The 18929-nt window shown below is 50.9% G+C and overlaps 1 protein-coding gene and 1 long non-coding RNA gene across 7 annotated transcripts; one reads left to right on the top strand and one right to left on the bottom strand.

The window, feature by feature from the left end:
* Positions 1–7967: 7967 nt before the first annotated feature.
* LOC144314826 (uncharacterized) lies at positions 7968–12262 on the top strand. The gene is made up of 2 exons (XR_013380680.1): positions 7968–11073; positions 11271–12262. It is a non-coding gene; the product is annotated as an uncharacterized LOC144314826 (long non-coding RNA).
* Positions 12263–12558: 296 nt separating this feature from the next.
* On the bottom strand, positions 12559–18912 carry MRTO4 (MRT4 homolog, ribosome maturation factor). 6 transcript variants are annotated; one of them, XM_077899390.1, is made up of 8 exons: positions 18765–18912; positions 16147–16205; positions 15050–15153; positions 14257–14338; positions 14004–14071; positions 13600–13751; positions 12985–13061; positions 12559–12882 (listed from the first exon to the last, which is right to left on the bottom strand). In XM_077899390.1, the coding sequence occupies exons 1-8, from the start codon at positions 18790–18792 to the stop codon at positions 12730–12732; spliced, it is 723 nt and encodes a 240-aa protein (XP_077755516.1). In that variant the 5' UTR covers positions 18793–18912; the 3' UTR covers positions 12559–12729. The 6 variants fall into 6 exon arrangements, with proteins under 6 accessions (XP_077755516.1, XP_077755518.1, XP_077755519.1 ...); XM_077899392.1 differs by having other exon boundaries at positions 15050–15413; positions 18765–18832; XM_077899393.1 differs by having other exon boundaries at positions 15050–15175; positions 18765–18811.
* Between the last annotated feature and the right edge of the window lie 17 nt (positions 18913–18929).

Here is an 18929-nt window from a genome sequence, read left to right on the forward strand (position 1 = left end):
CATTGCACAAGGTTATGACTAAATCATAATCTCCAGATACTATTCTACTTCAAAAAATAGCAGTGATTTCAAGATGCTCGTGCCAGCTGTCTTAGTCTGTTCAGGCTGCTATAACAAAATACCATAGACTGCTGACTTAAAACACTTATTTCTCACAGTTTTTAGAGGCTGAAATGTCCAAGATCAAGGGGTCAGTGTATTCAGTGTCTGTGAGAGTTCTCTTTGTGTTTTGCAGACAGCTGTCTTTTTGCTATATACCCTCACATGGTGGAGAGCGCTAATCTGTCTCTTCCTCTTTTCAGAACATTAGTCACATCGCGGGGCTCTACCCTCATCACTTCATTTAAACCTAATCGTTTCCCAAAGGTCGCACCTCCTAACACCATCACATTGTGGGGGTAGCGTTTCAACATAGGAATTGGGGGAGGGTAAATAAAAAAAAAAAAAAAAAAAAAAAAGGGATCCCTGGGTGGCGCAGCGGTTTGGCGCCTGCCTTTGGCCCAGGGCGCGATCCTGGAGACCCGGGATCGAATCCCACGTCGGGCTCCCGTTGCATGGAGCCTGCTTCTCCCTCTGCCTGTGACTCTGCGCCTCTCTCTCTCTCTCTCTGTGTGACTATCATAAATAAAAAAAAAAAAAAAAAAAAAGGAATTGGGGGAGGGGGCGGCCCGGGTGGCTCAGTGGTTTAGTGCCGCCTTCCGCCCAGGGTGTGATCCTGGAGATCTGGGATTGAGTCCGCATCGGGCTCCCTGCATGCAGCCTGCTTCTCCCTCTGCCTGGGTCTCTGCCTCTCTCTCTCTCTCTCTCTCTCTCAGATAAGTAAATAAAATCTTTTTTTTAAAAAAAAGGAATTTGGGGGGAACTCAGTCATTCAGTCTGTAACACCAGTTCAGTTTCGTGTTTTCTGCTTGTCATGTGGCCAGTGGGATCATTACGTTCTCTGTGGTGGATATAAACGCTGGCAACCTGTATGAATAAGGTATAGATTCATTATCAGTTTTCTTAAGAAATGGAAATCCAGTATTTGTTATTTGATTAACTAGACATCTGGCCTTTCCAAATTAGCAATTCCTTTGACTGATTCGTTGGCTAACTTGTTAGAATAATAGCTCCTCCGTGCTGATGTATATCCTGCCTTAACAGAGGAAACCTGGACATACAGCCTGGGAAAGTAGTTTAGGTTTATAATGAGGTTCGGGAGAAAAAAAGGATTCTCCCCAAGGGCTCTGCTCATGTAAAGTGATGTTGCTATGGCTTCTGGATAAAAGGATCAGTACTTATGAACTGAACTGAAATTATTATGAGAGCTTTTGAGTATTTTGTTGAGAGTGCATTGGCCATTTCCCTCACTGGACTGCATAGTTGATATGTCCATTTAGAATTACTTGAGCAAGGTGCAAATGCCTTGACATGCTTTTGAGAATCAGTCATGATTCGAAATCCCCACAGATTGCTTTCATAAATTCAGCGGAAATCATCAAAGGGAGCTGCCCATACTCCAATAAAATCTTTTTAAAAAGAAAAGAGGGATGCCTGAGTAGCTCAGCAGTTGAGCACCTGCTTTCGGCTCAGGTCGTGATCCCCAGGTCCTGGGATTGAGTCCTGAATCAGGCTTCCTACATAGAGCCTGCTTCTCCTTCTGCCTGTGTCTCTGCCTCTCTCTCTATGTCTCTCATGAATGAATAAATAAATAAAATCTTTTAAAAAAAGAGAAAAGGAAAACACATTCATCATTCAAGGATTACTACAGTGCTATCTCCCAGTTTAACAGCCCTATCTCTGAAAAGAGATAGTAGTACTTGGCAAATTATCATGGACTACTGAGGTTTAAGTAAAAAGTCACCACTCCTACTTCATCAGCACTGACCATTGGTGACTGAATTGTCGCCACTGCTGGCACTTGGTATGTGACGTTGGATTTGATAATGTCTTCTTTTCCTTTTTATATATATATATATTTTTTAATTTTTTATTTATTTATGATAGTCACAGAGAGAGAGAGAGAGAGAGAGGCAGAGACATAGGCAGAGGGAGAAGCAGGCTCCATGAACCGGGAACCTGACGTGGGATTCGATCCAGGGTCTCCAGGATCGCGCCCTGGGCCAAAGGCAGGCGCCAAACCGCTGTGCCACCCAGGGATCCCCAATGTCTTCTTTTCCATATCCATTAAGGCAAATATGCTTTCACCTGGCAAGGTATGAAATACGCATGCTCTTCCTTTTGCTGAGTTATTTAAAACTCCCCTGGATAATTTCATTAATGAGTCAAACGCTAGCACAATAATATCTGCTGAGAGATGTCCACATATTCCATTACAATAATGAAACTAAGAGTGTATTCTAATAGTGGTTCCCACATAAGACAATGGTCTCATTGCATGCAGTCCAAGCACAGCTAAAAAAAATGGACAAGTCTTGATTGAGGACAAAATTCAAGCCACATCCCTCAAGTAATCTTTAGGTGGGGCTATGTAGGCCACTTCCAAAGGCTTTTCACAAGTCATATTAGACAATTTATTGGCTTGAGGCCCTGAGTCATGAAGGATAAAGCCTAACATTATTACGGCCCAAGGACAGCACATTCTGACCTGGAAATTCTATCAAATCTTTGTATCATGTAATTAGATAAATATCTAAACGTGAGGGACGCCTGGGTGGTTCAGCGGTTGAGCATCTGCTTTTGGCTCAGGGTGTGATCCCGGGGTGCCAGGATCGAGTCTCACATCGGGCTCCCTGCATGGAGCCTGCTTCTTCCTCTGCCTGTGTCTCTGCCTCTGTTTCTGTGTGTGTCTCTCATGAATAAATAAATAAAATCCTTTCAAAAAATAAAAATAAACGTGAAAGAAGCCTCCTAAAGTAAAAAGCTTTGAAAGTGGTCTGGGCAGCTATAAATCAAGCTCTACTTTCAGATCCTCTATCCCATTCAAACCCCCAAAGAATCATAGGTGTCCATAATAATCAACACAGCTCATTAGAGGCTTTGTCATTTAGACATCACTGGTATTTGTGTCCTCTGAACTTTGACCTGGATCTTTCTGTTGCACAATGCGTACCTTCTGAGCCACTCTATTATTAGGCTTTAGTAGATAGACTGTCGTTTAAGAGGAAGCTCTAATTCTCTGACCCAACATCCCCATCCTTAATAAGTTCTTTCTGAATCAAAACCATGAAAATTAGGTCATGTCTGAAAAAGAACTACTGTGGTATGATGTTAGAAGATCCAATCAAGGGGAGAAAAAAAAAGATCCAATCAACGGACAGAGCCTGGTCAAGGACAGAGCCTGGTCCCCAAGACCTTAGCCATGTTCATGAATAAATAGTCCACCCACCCTTTAGAGACTGAGACTATCTCAGCTGCTGCTTTACACAAATCATGCCATTTGTGGTAACATGAGTGAACCTAAAAGGTATTATGGGAAGTGAAATGAGTTAAAACAAAACAAACACCACATGTTTTCACTTATATGTGAAATCTAGAAAAAACAAATTAATAAACAAAAAATCAGAAATATAAATGCAGAAAACAAACTGGTGGTTGCCATGAGATAGGGGATGGGAGGATGAGTAAAATATGTGAAGGGGATAAAGAAGTACAAACTGCCAGTTATAAAATAAATGAGTCCTGGAGATGAAAAGTACAGCATAGCGAATATAGTCTATAATAACTACACTTACCGTGGTGAGCAATTCACAGTGTACATAATTGTCAAATCACTATGTTGTACGCCTAAAACTAATATTGTATGTCATCTATATTCCTTTTTTTTAAATTTTTTCTATTTATTTATGATAGTCACACAGAGAGAGAGAAAGAGAGGCAGAGACACAGGCAGAGGGAGAAGCAGGTTCCATGCACCGGGAGCCTGACGTGGGATTCGATCCCGGGTCTCCAGGATCGCGCCCTGGGCCAAAGACAGGCGCTAAACCGCTGCGCCACCCAGGGATCCCTATATTCCTTTTTTTTTAAATTCATTTATTTGAGAGAGAAAGAGTACGAGTGGGGGGAAGGGAAGGGGGAGAGAATCTCAAGCTGAGTCCCTGCTGAGCACAGACCCAGAGGCAGAGCTCGACCTCACAACCTGTGAGATCATGACCTGATCCAAAATCACCAGTTAGACGTTTAACCAACAGCCACTCAGGCACCCCGTTCTTAATGAAAAATTAAAAACTAAAAACTAAAAAAAAAAAAAAAAAAAAAAAAAAAAAGAATTCAGGATGCCTGGCTGGCTCAGTTGGTATAGATGGTGACTCTTGATCTTGGAGTTGTGAGTTTGAGCCCCATGTTGGGTGTAGAGATTAGTTAAAAATAAAATCTTCTTTTTAGAAAAAGAAAGAATTCAGTATCTTTAACATATGATATGACTCAGACAGGAGGCCTGGGAGGCTCAGTAGTTGAGTGTCTGCCTTTGGCTCAGGGCATGATCCTGAGGTCCTGGGGTCGAGTCCCACACTGGGCTCTCTGTGAGGAGCTTGCTTCTCCCTCTGCCTCTGTCTCTGCCTCTCTCTCTGTGCCTCTCATGAATAAATAAATAAAATATTAAAAAAATATATGGCTCAGATGATCTATTTCTTTTTTTTAAGATTTTATTTTTTAAAAGTAATTTCTATACCCATTGTGGGGCTCACACTGACAACCCCAAGATCAAGAGTGACATGCTTTACCGACTAAGCCAGCAAGGCACCCCTCTATTTCTTCTTGAATGGGCTTTGGTAGTTTGTGTCTTTCAAGGAGTTTTTCCATTTTTTTTTTAAGATTTTATTTATTTATTCATGAGAGACACAGAGAGAGAGAGAGAGAGAGGCAGAGACACAGGCAGAGGGAGAAGCAGGCTCCATGCAGGGAGCCCGACGTGGGACTCGATCCCGGGACTCCAGGATGGCACCCTGGGTGGAAGGCAGGTGCCAAGCCGCTGAGCCACCCAGGTGTCTCGAGTTTTTCCATTTTATCTAATTTATGAAATTTATTGACATGAAGGTTTTTATAATATTTGCTTATTATTATTTTAATTTCTCTGAAGTTTGTAGTGATGTCTCTTCCTCTGTTTCTTCTTTTTTTTTTTTAATTTTTATTTATGATAGTCATAGAGAGAGAGAGAGAATGAGACAGAGACACAGGCAGAGGGAGAAGCAGGCTCCATGCACCGGGAGCCCGATGTGGGATTCGATCCCGGGTCTCCAGGATCGCGCCCTGGGCCAAAGGCAGGCGCCAAACCGCTGCGCCACCCAGGGATCCCTGTTTCTTCTTTTTTTAAAAGACTTTATTTATTTATTCATGAGAAGCAGAGACACAGGCAGCGCGAGAAGCAGGCTCCCCACAGGGAGTCCAATGTGGGACTCGATCCCCAGACCGGGATCATGCCCTGAGCCGAAGGTAGACGCTCAACTGCTGACCCACCAAGGTGTCCCTCCTGTTTCTGATGTAGGTAATATGTATCTTTTATTCCTGATCAGTCTAACTGGAAGTTTATCAATTTTATTCATCTTTTCAAAAACCTTGCTTCAGTTTTTTCTGTGTTTTTTTTTTTTTTTTAATTTTTGGTTTCACAGGTCATTTATTTTGGCTTTTATCTGTATTATTTCTGTCCCAACTTTGGATTTAATTGGCCCTTGTTTGGGGCAGCCCGGGTGGCTCAGAGGTTTAGCGCCGCCTTCAGCCCAGGGTGTGATCCTGGAGACCCGGGATCAGGGATCAGGTCCCACATTGGGTCCCACATCAGTCTCCCAGCATGGAGCCTCTTTTTCCCTCTCCCTGTGTCTCTGCCTCTCTCTCTGTCTCTCAGGAATAAATAAAAATTTAAAAAAAATTGGCTCTTGTTTTTCTGGTTTCTTAAAGTGGAAGCTTAAATCATTGATTTGAGATATTTATTTATTTATTTATTTATTTATTTATTTATTTATGATTTTATTTATATGACAGAGAGAGAGCACAAGCAAGGGTACCAGCTGAGGGAGAGGGAGAAGCAGACTCCCCACTGAGCAGGGAGCCCAACGTGGGCTCTGTCCCTATATCATTTTTTTTTATTTTTTTATTTTTTTATTTATTTATTTATTTTTATTTATTTATTTATGATAGTCACAGAGAGAGAGAGAGAGGCAGAGACACAGGCAGAGGGAGAAGCAGGCTCCATGCACTGGGAGCCCGACGTGGGATTCGATCCCGGGTCTCCAGGATCACGCCCTGGGCCAAAGGCAGGCGCTAAACCGCTGCGCCACCCAGGGATCCCTCATTTTTTTTTTAAAGATGTTATTTATTTATCCATGAGAGACACAGAGAGAGAGAGAGAGAGAGAGAGAGAGAGAGAGAGGCAGAGAGAGACAGGCAGAGGGAGAAGCAGGCTCCATGCAGGGAGCCTGGTGCGGGACTGGATCCCAGGTCTCCAGGACCACGCCCTGGGCTGAAAGCAGGCACCAAACCGCTGAGCCACCCAGGATCCCCTATCTTTTGTATTTAATATGATTATTGATATGATTGGGCTTAAACCGATCTTGCTATTTGTTTCATCTCTCCTTTGTTCCTTTTTTTTTTCATATTTACCTGCCTTCTTTTGGCTTAATTCAGGATGTTTTATGAGTGATTTTACTTCTACTATTACCTTCTTAGTCACACCTTTTAAATTTTTTCAGTGGTTGTTTTAAGGTTTATGATTTACGTTTTTAACTTATCACAATCTATCTTCAAATAATAGTACACCAGTTCACTTATATTTGTTGTAAACATCTACCTTTGCATGATAAACAACATATTGTTATTCTTTTCCTTTAAACAATAGCTTTTTAATGTTTGTATTAATATATAATTTACACGCTATGAAGTTCACTCTTTTAAGGGTATAGCTCTTTTTTTTTCTTTAAGTTTTATTTATTTAAGTAATCTGTACACCCAAGGTGGGGCCTGAACTCCAGATCCTAAGGAAGAATCACATGATCTCCATGAGTGAGGCAACCAGGTGCCCCAGGGGTATAGTTCAGAAAGTTCCAACATAATCACCATCACAATCAAGATGTAGAAGAGCTCCATTACCCCATCCTTCTGTCTTCCTACCAGAGGGCCTGGGAAGGACTGATTAGACTTGTCTCTCTAGCCCTGTCTTTGCAGGAATGTCCTGTAAATGGAATTATCCAGTATGTAGCTCAGCAGTTGAGATTTATCCATGTGACTGTATGTATCAGTTAATTCAATGCAGTTTATCCATTCTGCAGTTGAAGGACATTTTGGTTGTTTTCAATTTTTTGTCTACTACAAATAAGGCCTCTAAAAAACACTGGTGTAGGGGAACCTGGGTGGCTTAATGGTTGAGTTCAGGGCATGATCCTGAGGTCCTGGGATGGAGTCTGTCATCAGGCTCCCTGCATGGAGCCTGCTTCTCCCTCTGCCTGTGTCTCTGCCTCTCTCTCTGTGTCTCTCATGAATAAATAAATAAAATGTTTTAAATTAAAAAAAAAATAGGAAACAATGGTGTATATATAGGCTTTTGTATGAACATAGGTTTTTGCTGAGTCATATGGTAAGCTTATGATTAACTCTATAAAAACGCAGTATCAAAAAAAATTAAAAAAATAAAAACGCAGTATTTTTTTAAAAAGTTAAAAATGAGGGGCGCCTGGCTGGCTCAGTAGGAAGAGCATGTGACTCTTAACATCCAGAGCTGTGAATTCAGCCCCACGGTGGGTGTAGAGGTTACTGACGTAGGTAACCTAAAAACAATGGTTGAAAATGAACATGTTTTATGTTGACCCACCTTGACCATCCCCAGCACTTCATTTTTGCGAGTGTATATTAAAATTTCCTTCCGTCTAACGATACTTCTATCTAGTAGGGTGACTTTGCTACTATGAATGCTCTCGCATCTGCTCGTCTGAACAAAGTGTTTATTTTGCCTTCTTTTTTTTTTTTAAGATTTAAAAAAAATGTATTAATGAGAGACACACACACAGAGAGAGAGAGAGAGAGGCAGAGACACAGGCAGAGGAGAAGCAGGCCCCATGCAGGGAGCCCGATGCGGGACTTGATCCCGGGACCCCAGGGTCACATCCTGGGCCAAAAGCAGACGCTCAACCGCTGAGCCACCGGGGTGTCCCTTGCCTCCAGGTTTGACTGGCGTTTTCGCTTGGGGATACTTGATTCGAGGCGGGCGGTTGTTTGCATAGTTGACCGTGTCACTGCACAGGGGCACGGGCTGGGGCCACTGGCCAGTCCCCACGGGAGATGCACAGGGTCGCCCCTGGGGCCGCGGGTCGGGGCGGCCCGAGCCCCCAGCCGAGACCTCGTTCCAGGCTCTGCAGCGCCCAGGAAAGCCCCCACCCGAACGACCCCGGGGCCCTGGGACGGTTCAGGGCGAGGTGAGGGAGGGGGGACACGTGGCCGCCACGTGCTGGGCAGCACGGAGATGGTCACCAGAGCGCGGCCCCCCGGAGCTGGCCCCGGCCTTGCCGCACAGCGGCGGCCGGTCAGAGAGCATCGAGGGCGGCCTGGGCCCCGGGCTGCGTGGCGGCGACTGCAGAGGAGGCCGGGTTCCCCGCAGCCCCGGGGCGCCCCCACCCCGCTCCTCAGGCCCGTGCACCTGTGGCCCCGGACACCGCTTTGTCCCCACCTTCCTTTCCTCTCCTTTACCCTTCCGGGAAGGGCGCGCGGGAGCCTCCCTCCAGCAACGTCCCACCCCAGTCTGGAAAGGACTTGGTCACAGGTCTTCTGGGATCCCCCCAAAAGCGTTGATGTGGCTCTGGGGAGCCCCTGCCCCCTTTCCCGGCCCCCGCAAGTGCCCCGTGCGGGCCCATCTGCTGGAACCCGGCCCCTCCTGTCCCCGCATTCCCGGGCTCCCCACCCTGGCGCCCCACGATCAGACTTTGGAACCTGTGGGGGATCTGCTTCCTCCTTGCTCTGGGCCCTAGACTTTGCTCCCCGGGGATCCCGGTGCCACGCTCAGTCGTGGGAGCCTCAGTGGGCGGTAATGGGTGTGGGGGTGGTGGGGTGTCTAACATTCCTGTGCTAGCCTCTGAGGTCGTAGAAGGCAAGTTGAGGGGAACCCACCCCACGGAGCTGAGAGGCTAGACAAGGACGGCAGGCCCGCAAGAGGGAGCATTGACATTGAAAACCTGAGGAGTTTGCTGGAAGAGGGACGAGGACAGGCCTTAGTGCTGTGGGTGTGCCAAGGCAATGGGATTCGGCAGTGCCGGGGGTGTTGGGGCAAGCAGATACGGCGAAGGGGGGTTGTGTAAGGGCAGGGGACCGACCATCATCAGTCTGGTGCCATTTGAAAAGCTGGGGCAGCGCCTGGCAGGTACCTGGAGTTCAGCAATGTAGGCTTTTAGTAACAGTAACAGTAACTAACGTTGTTAGCACCCGCTCGTCTGTCGCTCACACTCCTCTCCTCTGCCAGAGTCTCGCTTGGTTTCTCCGGTGATTCACAGCGCGCTGGACCGGGAACAACTGGCAACATGCCCGCGTTTCTAGATCCCCTGGATGCTCCTCTGACCCCTCTGGCTTATTTCTCAACGTCTTCTTTTTTTTTTCTTCTCTCCAAGCCCTCCTTCTCTCTTCTCTCCTTCTGGTCAGGCTGGCGAGGCCAAGGTCCTTAAACCTCAGATCTGAAGTTTCATTCACACGAAAAAGAGGTGGAGGAACAGAACAATTCCAAGCGAGCAGTCCTCCAGTCCACGGGGAGCCCCCCCCCCATCAGTCCCGCCACCGAGGATCCTTCATGAGGGCCAGAGATCAAAGTATTAAATTAACCCCGTCCTGGTGCGCGCAGGCGGGAGAACACCAGCCCCTTCTCCCTGGGATAGTTCTCAGATGGATTTCTGGATTTCCCACCTTGGGGCCCATCTGTGGCCTCCTGCCTCTCCTGATTTCCTGTCATGGTCTCCTTGCTGGTCACCCCACCCCGACCTGCTGCCCGAGGCTCTTCATCCACGCTTTCTTCACATTTATCTTTCAAAACTGCAGAACTGGGGACATCCGGGTGGCTCAGTGGTTGAGCGTCTGCCTTCGGCTCAGGGCGTGACCCCGGGGTTCTGGGATTGAGTCCCGCATCGGGCTCCCTGCACGGAGCCTGCTGCTCCCTCTGCCTGAGTCTCTGCCCTCTCTGTGTGTCTCTCATGAATAAATAAATATCATCTTTAAAAGCAAAACAAAACAAAACAGAACTGACCACTTAGCTCCTCAGCTGGAGAGTGTTCAGAAGTTCCCAGGGCCCCATAAAGTCCAGATTCTGTGGGCGCTCTCGAAAGCTTTTGCATCGCGTCTGTGGCCCTTCTCTTGCCTTGTGTGCCCCCTGGACCTGGTGCTCTAGCTCCCTGGAACCGCAGGCATGGCTCCTCACACACCATGTTCTTTTTCTCTGGGCTTTTGTCCTTGTCATCACCCTCTGGAGTGAATTTCCCATCCCTCCTCAGCTGGCAGCCTCTGACTTCCTGCTGGAGACCAAGATGCAGATTCTAAAGAAGCCCTTGCCTGAGCTCGCAGGGGGCCTTCCTCCTGTAGGCCCTGGGCCCCCAGCACCTGGTGCACATCCCTGCTCACTGTAATGCAGCCCCTTGGACAGTGAGGCCTCGAGGGCAGAGACTGACTGCTGGGCTTACCAGCTCGTAGGGTCTGGGAGATAATCCATCATAGTGATGACACTAGTGAGGATGACAATGAGCACGCCCATTCAAGTTCTGATCCATCCTTGGGACCACCACACAAGATAGTACCACTGTCACTACCAGTTTACAGTTGAGAGGAACGAGGCTCGGTCAAGGTCACAGTTAGTAATGACAGAGCTAGGATAGGAACCCAGGTCTTTCTCTTAGTCATTACTCTGGACTCTCTCCAGTGTTTGGTAAACTGGCCTGAACTCTCATTTCACTCCGCACTCCCCGCCCCCCCACTCCCTGCCCATCCACAGTGAAAATCGCCACCAAGGCCAATCCATTGGATGAGAATTCACGGGAGCCTGAAAGTCTCCGGGCCCAGCTGGACACATCCCTGAAGCGGCTGCAGTGCTCCAGGGTGGACCTCTTCTACCTACATGCCCCTGACCACGACACCCCCGTGGAAGAGACGCTGCGGGCCTGCCACCAGCTGCACCAGGAGGTGAGGCCAGCCCCCGAGCTCCAGGAGGTGGTCTGCTGCTCCTCTCCTCGGCCTGTCATCACCCAGGAGAGGGGAGGCACCAGGGTAGTCCCAGAGCAGAGCTGGGGACAGACCCCAGCCCCACGGGGCCCGCCCCTGTCTCCCCTTTCTAGTGTCCTGGGCCGCGGTGGGTTCTGACGGGGACCTCTCCCCCGCAGGACAAGTTCGTGGAGCTGGGCCTCTCCAACTATGCCGCCTGGGAGGTGGCCGAGATCTGCACCCTCTGCAGGAGCAACGGCTGGGTCCTGCCCACCGTGTACCAGGTGAGGGCCGGGGCCTCAGGCGCCTGTCTGCAGGGCTGCTGCTGATCCCCGGGTTCTCTTGGCCCCTCCGACAGCCTCCTGTGCCCTCTCCATCCCCGCCACTCCCCTGCTGACTGCCTGGAGGTGCTCCCAGGTGCCGTGGGGCTGTCGTGCAAGCCCTTTAGCTTGTCCAGGAGGCACCTGCTCCCTCTGGCCCTGGCTGCCCTGCCGCCTGCTTGTGTTCCTTGGGCCCTTCCTTCCTGCTCTCTCACTGAGTGCGTTAGCCTGGGCCACTCTTCCCCTTCTCCCTGGTAGAGAAGTAAGTGCTCAGGCCTCACTGTGGTGGCTCGTCTCCTGGAAGCCTTTCCCGATGCCCCAGCAGAGCCTCCTCGTTCATCCAACAAATGTCCGTACTCCTACTTGGTGCCAGACATTGCTCACAGAACTTAGTGGACTGTGATTGCTTCTTTTCTCGATTACACCTGCTGACGCTCCACCTGGCTATTAAATCTCTCAGAGCAGGGACCTTGTCCCATTGGACAGTGGGTGGAAGTTCCATGTCCAGCCCATGGTTGGTGCTCAGAGTGTGGGCTGAATGACTGAAGTGTCCTTTCCACTAAATGTATGCCCGGATTGTTAAGGTCCTAGGATTGTTAGGGTCTGAACTGCAGGCTCTGCCAGGGAAGATTTGGGGTCCCTTCCCTGACATGTGCACCCCCTGAGGCTGGTCCTTCTACCTGCAGGGCACGTACAATGCCATTACCCGGCGGGGGGAGGGCCGTATGTCTTGAAGTAGATTTTCTCACTCTGAGTTTCTCACGCAAATAATAATTTGTGCAAAACCCAACCATGAGTCGCTACCAAGAATAAAAATTCCCCAAGATGTTATGGGCAGTTTTCCTATGTGCTCCGGGTGTCAGCAGTGACTTTACTCTGGTCTCAGCGCAAGTGTCCAGCCTTACCATCTGTGAGACTCTCAGCGCTGGCTGGGTGGGGACAGAGGTGCGGGTGGAGGAAGAGAAAGAAAGGGGTAGGAAGGGTGACCAGGGTTCCTCCATCCCTTGGCAAACCCCCGTTTCGAGCAGGGGCACAAGGGCCAGAAGAGAAGCCCCGGCTCTGGTGGCAGCTCTCACGTTCCCAGCCGTCACGTCAAGCAGGAGCCAGTGCTGGAAGCTGGCTCGTGGTAAACAAAAGGAATCCGGAATCAAAACAAAAGCCCAAAGCTGAGGCCTTTTTCCTAGGAAAAGTTCTCTCTTTGCTGTCCACGGGAGCCACCCTGCAGACAGCTTTATTCCTTACAGAAAAGCAGTCCGTCCCTCGCCCTCCCTGCTGTTTGCCCAGTGGGTGGCGCCCCTCAGTCCTGGTCCAGGGCCTGTCAGCCGTCGTCCTCCCCTTCAGATTCTTCCTCCGCAGACTCCGAGGCACTCTCGGGCAAGTCCTCTCCCATCTGCTGGAACCTTCCAGACTGTGCATCCCACATGTATCTGATGGTAACTTTGAATTCAGCCATCTCATACCCGAAAAGCTTCTGCAAGAGACACAGGGAACCAGTGATGAGAAGCAGGTGTGACTCAAAGTGGCCAGAGTCCCTGGTGCCACAGCACACCGACTGCGGCGGGGGAGTACTCACCAGCACGCGGGCCTGCTCTGGGGTCAGCACATCACCCTCCTTGCACACCTCGTGGTCGGACAGCAGGGTCACCACACCTGCGGGGAACAGGCCCCCACACAGCTCTCTGCCAGCTGCCCAGAGCTGGGTCGGAGCTGGCTGGCCCCCCGCCCTCCCTTGCACACTCAGGCTAAATCCACAAGTGTGCAGCTGCCCAGGAGGAGCTGTGGGGCAGATGCCTTCCTCACGCCCCTTAGCTGCTGTGTCCTGGCTGCAAGTTACTGTCCACTCTTGCCTCGACCAAGAGATGGTCACTTAGTCCCATCTTCACCTGAGACAGTGGAGGCTGGCAGAAATAGGCTGCTCAGCCACAGGGGCCAGAGGGCATGTGTCGGGTTTGGGAGCTTGTGTTCCCAGCAGCAAGCTGTGATTTCCCCATACCTCTCTTTTTTTTTTTTTATTTATTTATGATAGTCACAGAGAGAGAGAGAGAGAGGCAGAGACACAGGCAGAGGGAGAAGCAGGCTCCATGCACTGGGAGCCTGATGTGGGATTCGATCCCGGGTCTCCAGGATCGCGCCCTGGGCCAAAGGCAGGCGCTAAACCGCTGCGCCACCCAGGGATCCCTCCCCATACCTCTCTTGAGGGCAGTGGGCAGGCCCAGCTGCCTCAGCTGTGGCTCCATGGAGTGGGGGAACTGCTCCAGGGGCCCTGGGTCCAGGGTCACGGTGAAAGTTGCTTTGTTTCCTGCTCGAGCGAAGTCCATTTCCGTGTATTTTGTAAACCACCTTGGGGAAAACACAAGAGGTAGGAGGGGAGGTTCCTGACTGGCCCACCTCCCCGCATGAAGCCAGGCTCCCTTGGCCTGGCCTCCCCTCCTAGTCCGTGTCTGCTGCGAGACAGGCATCAGCGTGGAGCACGGTGCTGCAGAGAACGAAGACTCAGGAGCGGTGTTCCAGGAACCAGTTTTTACTCAGTGCCTCCATACTGTACAAAGTATCCGGATTATTCCTTCCCTGCTACATCCCAAAAACACTTACTCATTCACTTCCTCCTTGGTGCGGTTGGTGAAAAGCAGGCCGACCTCACCCTTCAACTTCTTGCTGACCTACAGAATGAAAGGGGCCGGCCCAATCCCTATCTTGCAGTATCTGCAGATGTTTTTGGCTGACACAGCTGGTGGCAGGGGGTGGACGTGGGGGACTACCTAGGGTTGGGGGTTAAGGAGAACTGAACCTTAAATGAGGTTTTGCTCTCCCCATCCCTCCACTGGCGACATGGCCAGAAACTCACCTGATGCAGGTTGTCTTTGTACTCGTCAGCTGGGCTTCGACCCAAGGCCACCATCATCACCTTGTTTTTGCCAAAGAACATCCTATGGAGGAAAAGGGGTTTGTGAAGAGTGCCCCAGGGACCCTCCCCAACTTAGGCGCCTGTACACCGGCTCTGGTCCTCTGGAGCCGGAACTCAGGCCCAGGCTGTTCCGCAGCAGAAGGTGTGGCCAGAGGCTCCTACTCCTTCCATGTAGCCCTGCCAGCCCACTGTCCGCAGCCAAGGACCCCTTTCGTTATTTTCATTATTTCAACATTCACAATACTTAGTCTAGCGGCCCACTGTGGGTATTACGTGCTCCCCTAGACTTCCCAGTCTGGATGTAAGGAAGAGGCACATTTACTGGTCTGAGGCAGACCAGGGTCAGCACTTGTACCAACACAGATTCAGTCCAACGACAGGTACCTGCCATGTGGCTCACGCAGCCTGCCCTCGTGTGCATCCTCGAGTACACATTCTAAAATTGATGAGATGTTCCTAAAAGGACCAGACCCCAGGGGGAAGGGAGCCCCTTCTCCTGAGGGATCACTGTTCCAACATTCCCAAACAACTACCAAGTCCTCCCCGCAAGGAGCTCAAGGCAAGAGCAGTTGTAACGGTTAAAAAGTGCCTCTGGAGAGTGTGGCACTTTGTCCTCACGAAGGTGGTTATCTGTGGGACCCAGGTACCCGAGGGTCAATCACCACCCCTGTGCTTGGAGAGCATCCTGCCTCCTTCCCTACTCAGAAAGACCCTCGTCCCATCGCCTACTTACCGGCTGTGCTTCCAGGCGTTCCGGATGTCCTTCAGCTTGCTGTTCCTCATGTTGGCCACGGAGAAGATGAAAAGGTACTTGTATGTGTCCACACATTTCCGAAGCTATGGGACAATTCATGGGGCTCTGGAGTTCAAGGGGCAGCATGGGTTGGGCCTCAGAAGGGGAAGAATCTGCTCTAGGTCCCTAACAGCCATGGAAGTTTAGAGCTGGAGGCTTCTAATCTGGTTGTTTCCTCTTTACTTCTGTCACTGAAGCCAAGCTCAAAGATTACAGGGGCTCCCCCGCGGCAGGGCAGGTGTGGTCTCAAAGTGCAGGGTAAGCAGAAATCCCATGGTCTTCCAGGTCTCTGACTTACCTGTGCCTGGGAGTGGAATGGATCGCTTTGGTTTGCCCATTAACTGACAACCTAGAAACACTTAGCTACACTTGGAAGACTCCTGCTAAATGGAAATCTATAAAGTCTCATTATTTACTCCCAAGGGGAGGTGGCTCACCAGCCCTGCTCTGCCCATATTGCTGGCTGCAGTGATGATGACGTGGTCTCAAGGAAAAGGAATCATTGTGCTGGAGGAGACTCTCCTCTCACGCAGCCTGCCGTAGTGTGGGCAGTGGGCTGGCGCATTTACTCACATCTGATAACCCCACTGTTGTTTTTTTAAGTAATCTACTTTACATGGGACTTGAACTCATGATCCCAAGAGCAAGAGTCCCATGCTCTACCAATGGAGCCAGCTAGGCTCCCCCCTAACTCCAAAGCTTTCTGACAGGCCACCAAATCTCCCTAGGCTTCTGTCACCTAGCTGCAAGACAGTGGTAACTCCTCCAGGCACACTGCAAAGACGGGGTACACAGCACACATGGAGCACTTAGTGGGGGTTCAAGGCACAGAGGAAGAGCTCTGTCAAAGCTGGAAATCACTGCCACAGGAGTTTCTAATGCTGCTGCTGCAGGGGGAACCAGCACCCTGTGGTGGTGTGTTTTTTTTCTAAAATAGTTTTTCTGGCAGCCCCAGAGGCACCCTTAGAAACCAAATTCAAGGTCTGGAACAATAAAAAGAATGAAAAATAAAGAAAATGAAAAGAATGAGCTCTTACCTCTTCTATCAGGTTCTGTTTCAGTTCTAAGCCTTTCTTGGCAGTTTTGGTTAAGGAAACTAATACAAAGAAAAGGAGAGATGATGAGAGGCGAATCCAGAGGCCCTGTGGACTCATTTCCCTCTCCCCTTTGGTAGCTCAGCTGCACCAAGCCGGCAGGAGGAAAGGCAAGGCTGTGTATTCCCAGGGTCCTCCAAGCGCCTCCTCTCTAGTGTTCCTGAGCCTGGAGATCCCCTCGCACATTTCCTATTACTTAATGAACCAGGTGGTCCTGCGCTCCTCTCAGGCTAAACTACAAATCCGAGTGGGGATACTGAGGCGTGGGGGCAGGGCTCGCTCCTGTCCTTGAAGTGCTTTCAGGGGCACTTAGCAGACTTAGCTCGCTGAGGCAGCTCCCTATCTGCTCTCCACCACGGCGCACAGAGAAAATCTTTGGTGGCCTCAGCTGTGGCATGATGAATCTGGGGGCTCTGTCTCCTCTGCTACGTCCTGTTCTGCAGTTTGGACTCCTGGATAAAGCAGTGTCTCTGTGGGGAGGGCAAGCACCTCTCCCCAAGAGCTAGGGGCTCAATTTCTTCTTAACCAGAAAGATGGGATTTGTGAGATCTCACCAGAGCTCCCTCCTCTCCTTATTCATCCCGCCTGGCACTCACAAGGCATATACATAGAATGGCAATCACACCAGTCAGGGCAAGGGCAGCGCAGGAGCGGAAACCAAACGCCCTTGTCCATTTCCCACCATTTCCACTGCTATAACTGGACCAAGCCAGCCTTACCCCGTCTTACATTACTGCTGATCTCGCTCATTCCAACTTTGCCTTCTATCTCCACCTTCCCCAATCTATTATCATCAAAGCAACCAGGGTGATTTTTTAAAAAACTTTTTCAGAGAGAGAGAGAGAGACAGAGGTGGGGAGGAGCAGATGAACATGGGGAGAGAGAATATTTTTTTAAAGCATTTTTAATTTTTTTTTAAAGATTTGATTGATTTATTCATGAGAGAGAGAGAGAGAGAGAGAGAGAGAGAGAGAGAGGCAGAGACACAGGCAGAGGGAGAAGCAGGTTCCAAGCAGGGAGCCTGACGTGGGACTTGATCCTGGGTCTCCAGGATTGCACCCTGGGCTGAAGGCAGCGCTAAACTGCTGAGCCACTGGCGCTGCCAGGGGAGAGAGAATCTTAAGCAGGCTCCACACCCAACAAGGAACCTGATGTGGGGCTTGATCTCATGAACCTGGGATCACGACCTGAGCCAAAACCAAGAGTCTGACACTCAACCGACTCAGCCACCCAATGCCCCTAGAGTGATCTTTTAGATGCTGACCCATGCTGGGGTCCGGGGTGGGGCGGGGAGGGGAGGGGGGCACGGGGGTATTGGTCAGTTAAGCGTCTGACTTTGGCTCTGGTCATGATCTCAGGGTTGTGGGGATTGAGCCCTGTGCCTGGCTCTACACTTGCTGTTTTTTTTTTTTTTAATTAAAGATGTTTATTTATGTATTTGTTCATGAAAGACACAGAAAGAGAGAGAGAGACAGAAGAGAGAGAGAGGAAGACGGGGAGATCAGAGGCAGAGGGAGAAGCAGTCTCCATGCAGGGAGCCCGATGTGGGACTCGGTCAGATGTCTCCAGGTCAGGGTCTCCAGGATCACGCCCCGGGCTGAAGGCAGACGCTGGACCGCCGAGCCACCCGGGCGTCCCTACACTTGGCGCTCAGCTTGGAGCCTGCTTCTCGCTCTCCCTCTGCCCCTCGCCCTGTTCACGCTGGGTCTCAAATAAATAAAATCTTAAAAAAAAAAAAGTGCAAGTGTGTCATCCCTGTGCTCCAGCCTTGGGTGTGAAAGCCAAAGCCCTGCCCACTGCCCCTTCCTTGCACACTCTGCTCCAGCCACACGGGCCTCTTGCCCCCGACCTTCCCTCTCCTTGCAACAGTCGCTCTCCCAGGGAGCTCCGAGGACGCCTCACTAACCTTCCTTAGATGTTCGCTTATTTACTGGCTCATCAGGCACCATCCCTGGCTGCACTAGACGGAATAACATCACTGCCCTGTCTCCCTTTTATTTAGCTCCTGAGACTCATCATGATGTGACCTGATTTGACTTTTGGTGTTTTTTTTGGGGGGGTGGGGGTGGGATGTATTTCCCACGACCAAATCGTTAAAGTCCACGAAGGGCCTAGGCCTCGCTTGCTGCACCTGCCGCCCCGCCAACACCGCGAGCGCCGGGCCCCGAAGCATCCGTCCAGCGACTGTGCTGGGGCCGCGAGGCAAGAGGCGCTACCGCCCGGCGCAGTGGTCAGCGACCGCCTCCCAGGAGCTGGTGGCGGAGCCAGGCCCAACTACAGGGCGACCCGGGCACGAGCGAGCCACGCAGAGGCCGTGCGAGCACCAGGGCCGGATTCGGGAGCGAGTCCCACCGGGCGGCGAGGGCGCAGGGGGCGCCGGGCCGCGGCCGGGGTGGGGGTGGGGAAGGGCCACGGCGAGGTGGCGCGCAAGCCGCGGAAGGGCCGCCGACGCCCCGCGCTCTCCGCTCCCTGCCCCGGCAGGCTCGGCTCCCCGCAGCGCGGCCCGCAGCCCGCGGCCCAGCCGCCCGCCGCGCCCCCGCGCCCCCGCGGCCCCCGCTCACCTTTCTTGTCGCGCTTGGATTTGGGCATCGCGCTGCAGGCACGTGCGGCGGCAGGCGGCAGGCGGCAGGCGGCGCTGCCTGCTAGGACCCCGGCGGCGCGGGGGCCTCTGGGACGGCCCTCGGGGGCTGCCCCCGCGCGTGCCTGCCTCAACCCACGCCGCAGCC

The sequence above is a fragment of the Canis aureus genome, chromosome 5, assembly GCF_053574225.1.
Source record: "Canis aureus isolate CA01 chromosome 5, VMU_Caureus_v.1.0, whole genome shotgun sequence".
Lineage (NCBI taxonomy): Eukaryota > Metazoa > Chordata > Mammalia > Carnivora > Canidae > Canis > Canis aureus.

Bases quoted from the DNA above. Each gene is read 5' to 3' on its own strand.
- MRTO4 (XM_077899389.1), bottom strand. From the start codon at position 18,179: ATGTTATTCCGTCTAGTGCAGCCAGGGATGGTGCCTGATGAGCCAGTA. The intron at 14,339-15,049 runs GTAAGTAGGCGA...TTTCCTCCATAG, and splicing joins AACGCCTGGAAGCACAGCCG to GATGTTCTTTGGCAAAAACA. The intron at 13,062-13,599 runs GTATGGGGAGGG...TGTTCCCCGCAG, and splicing joins GCCCACTGCCCTCAAGAGAG to GTGTGGTGACCCTGCTGTCC.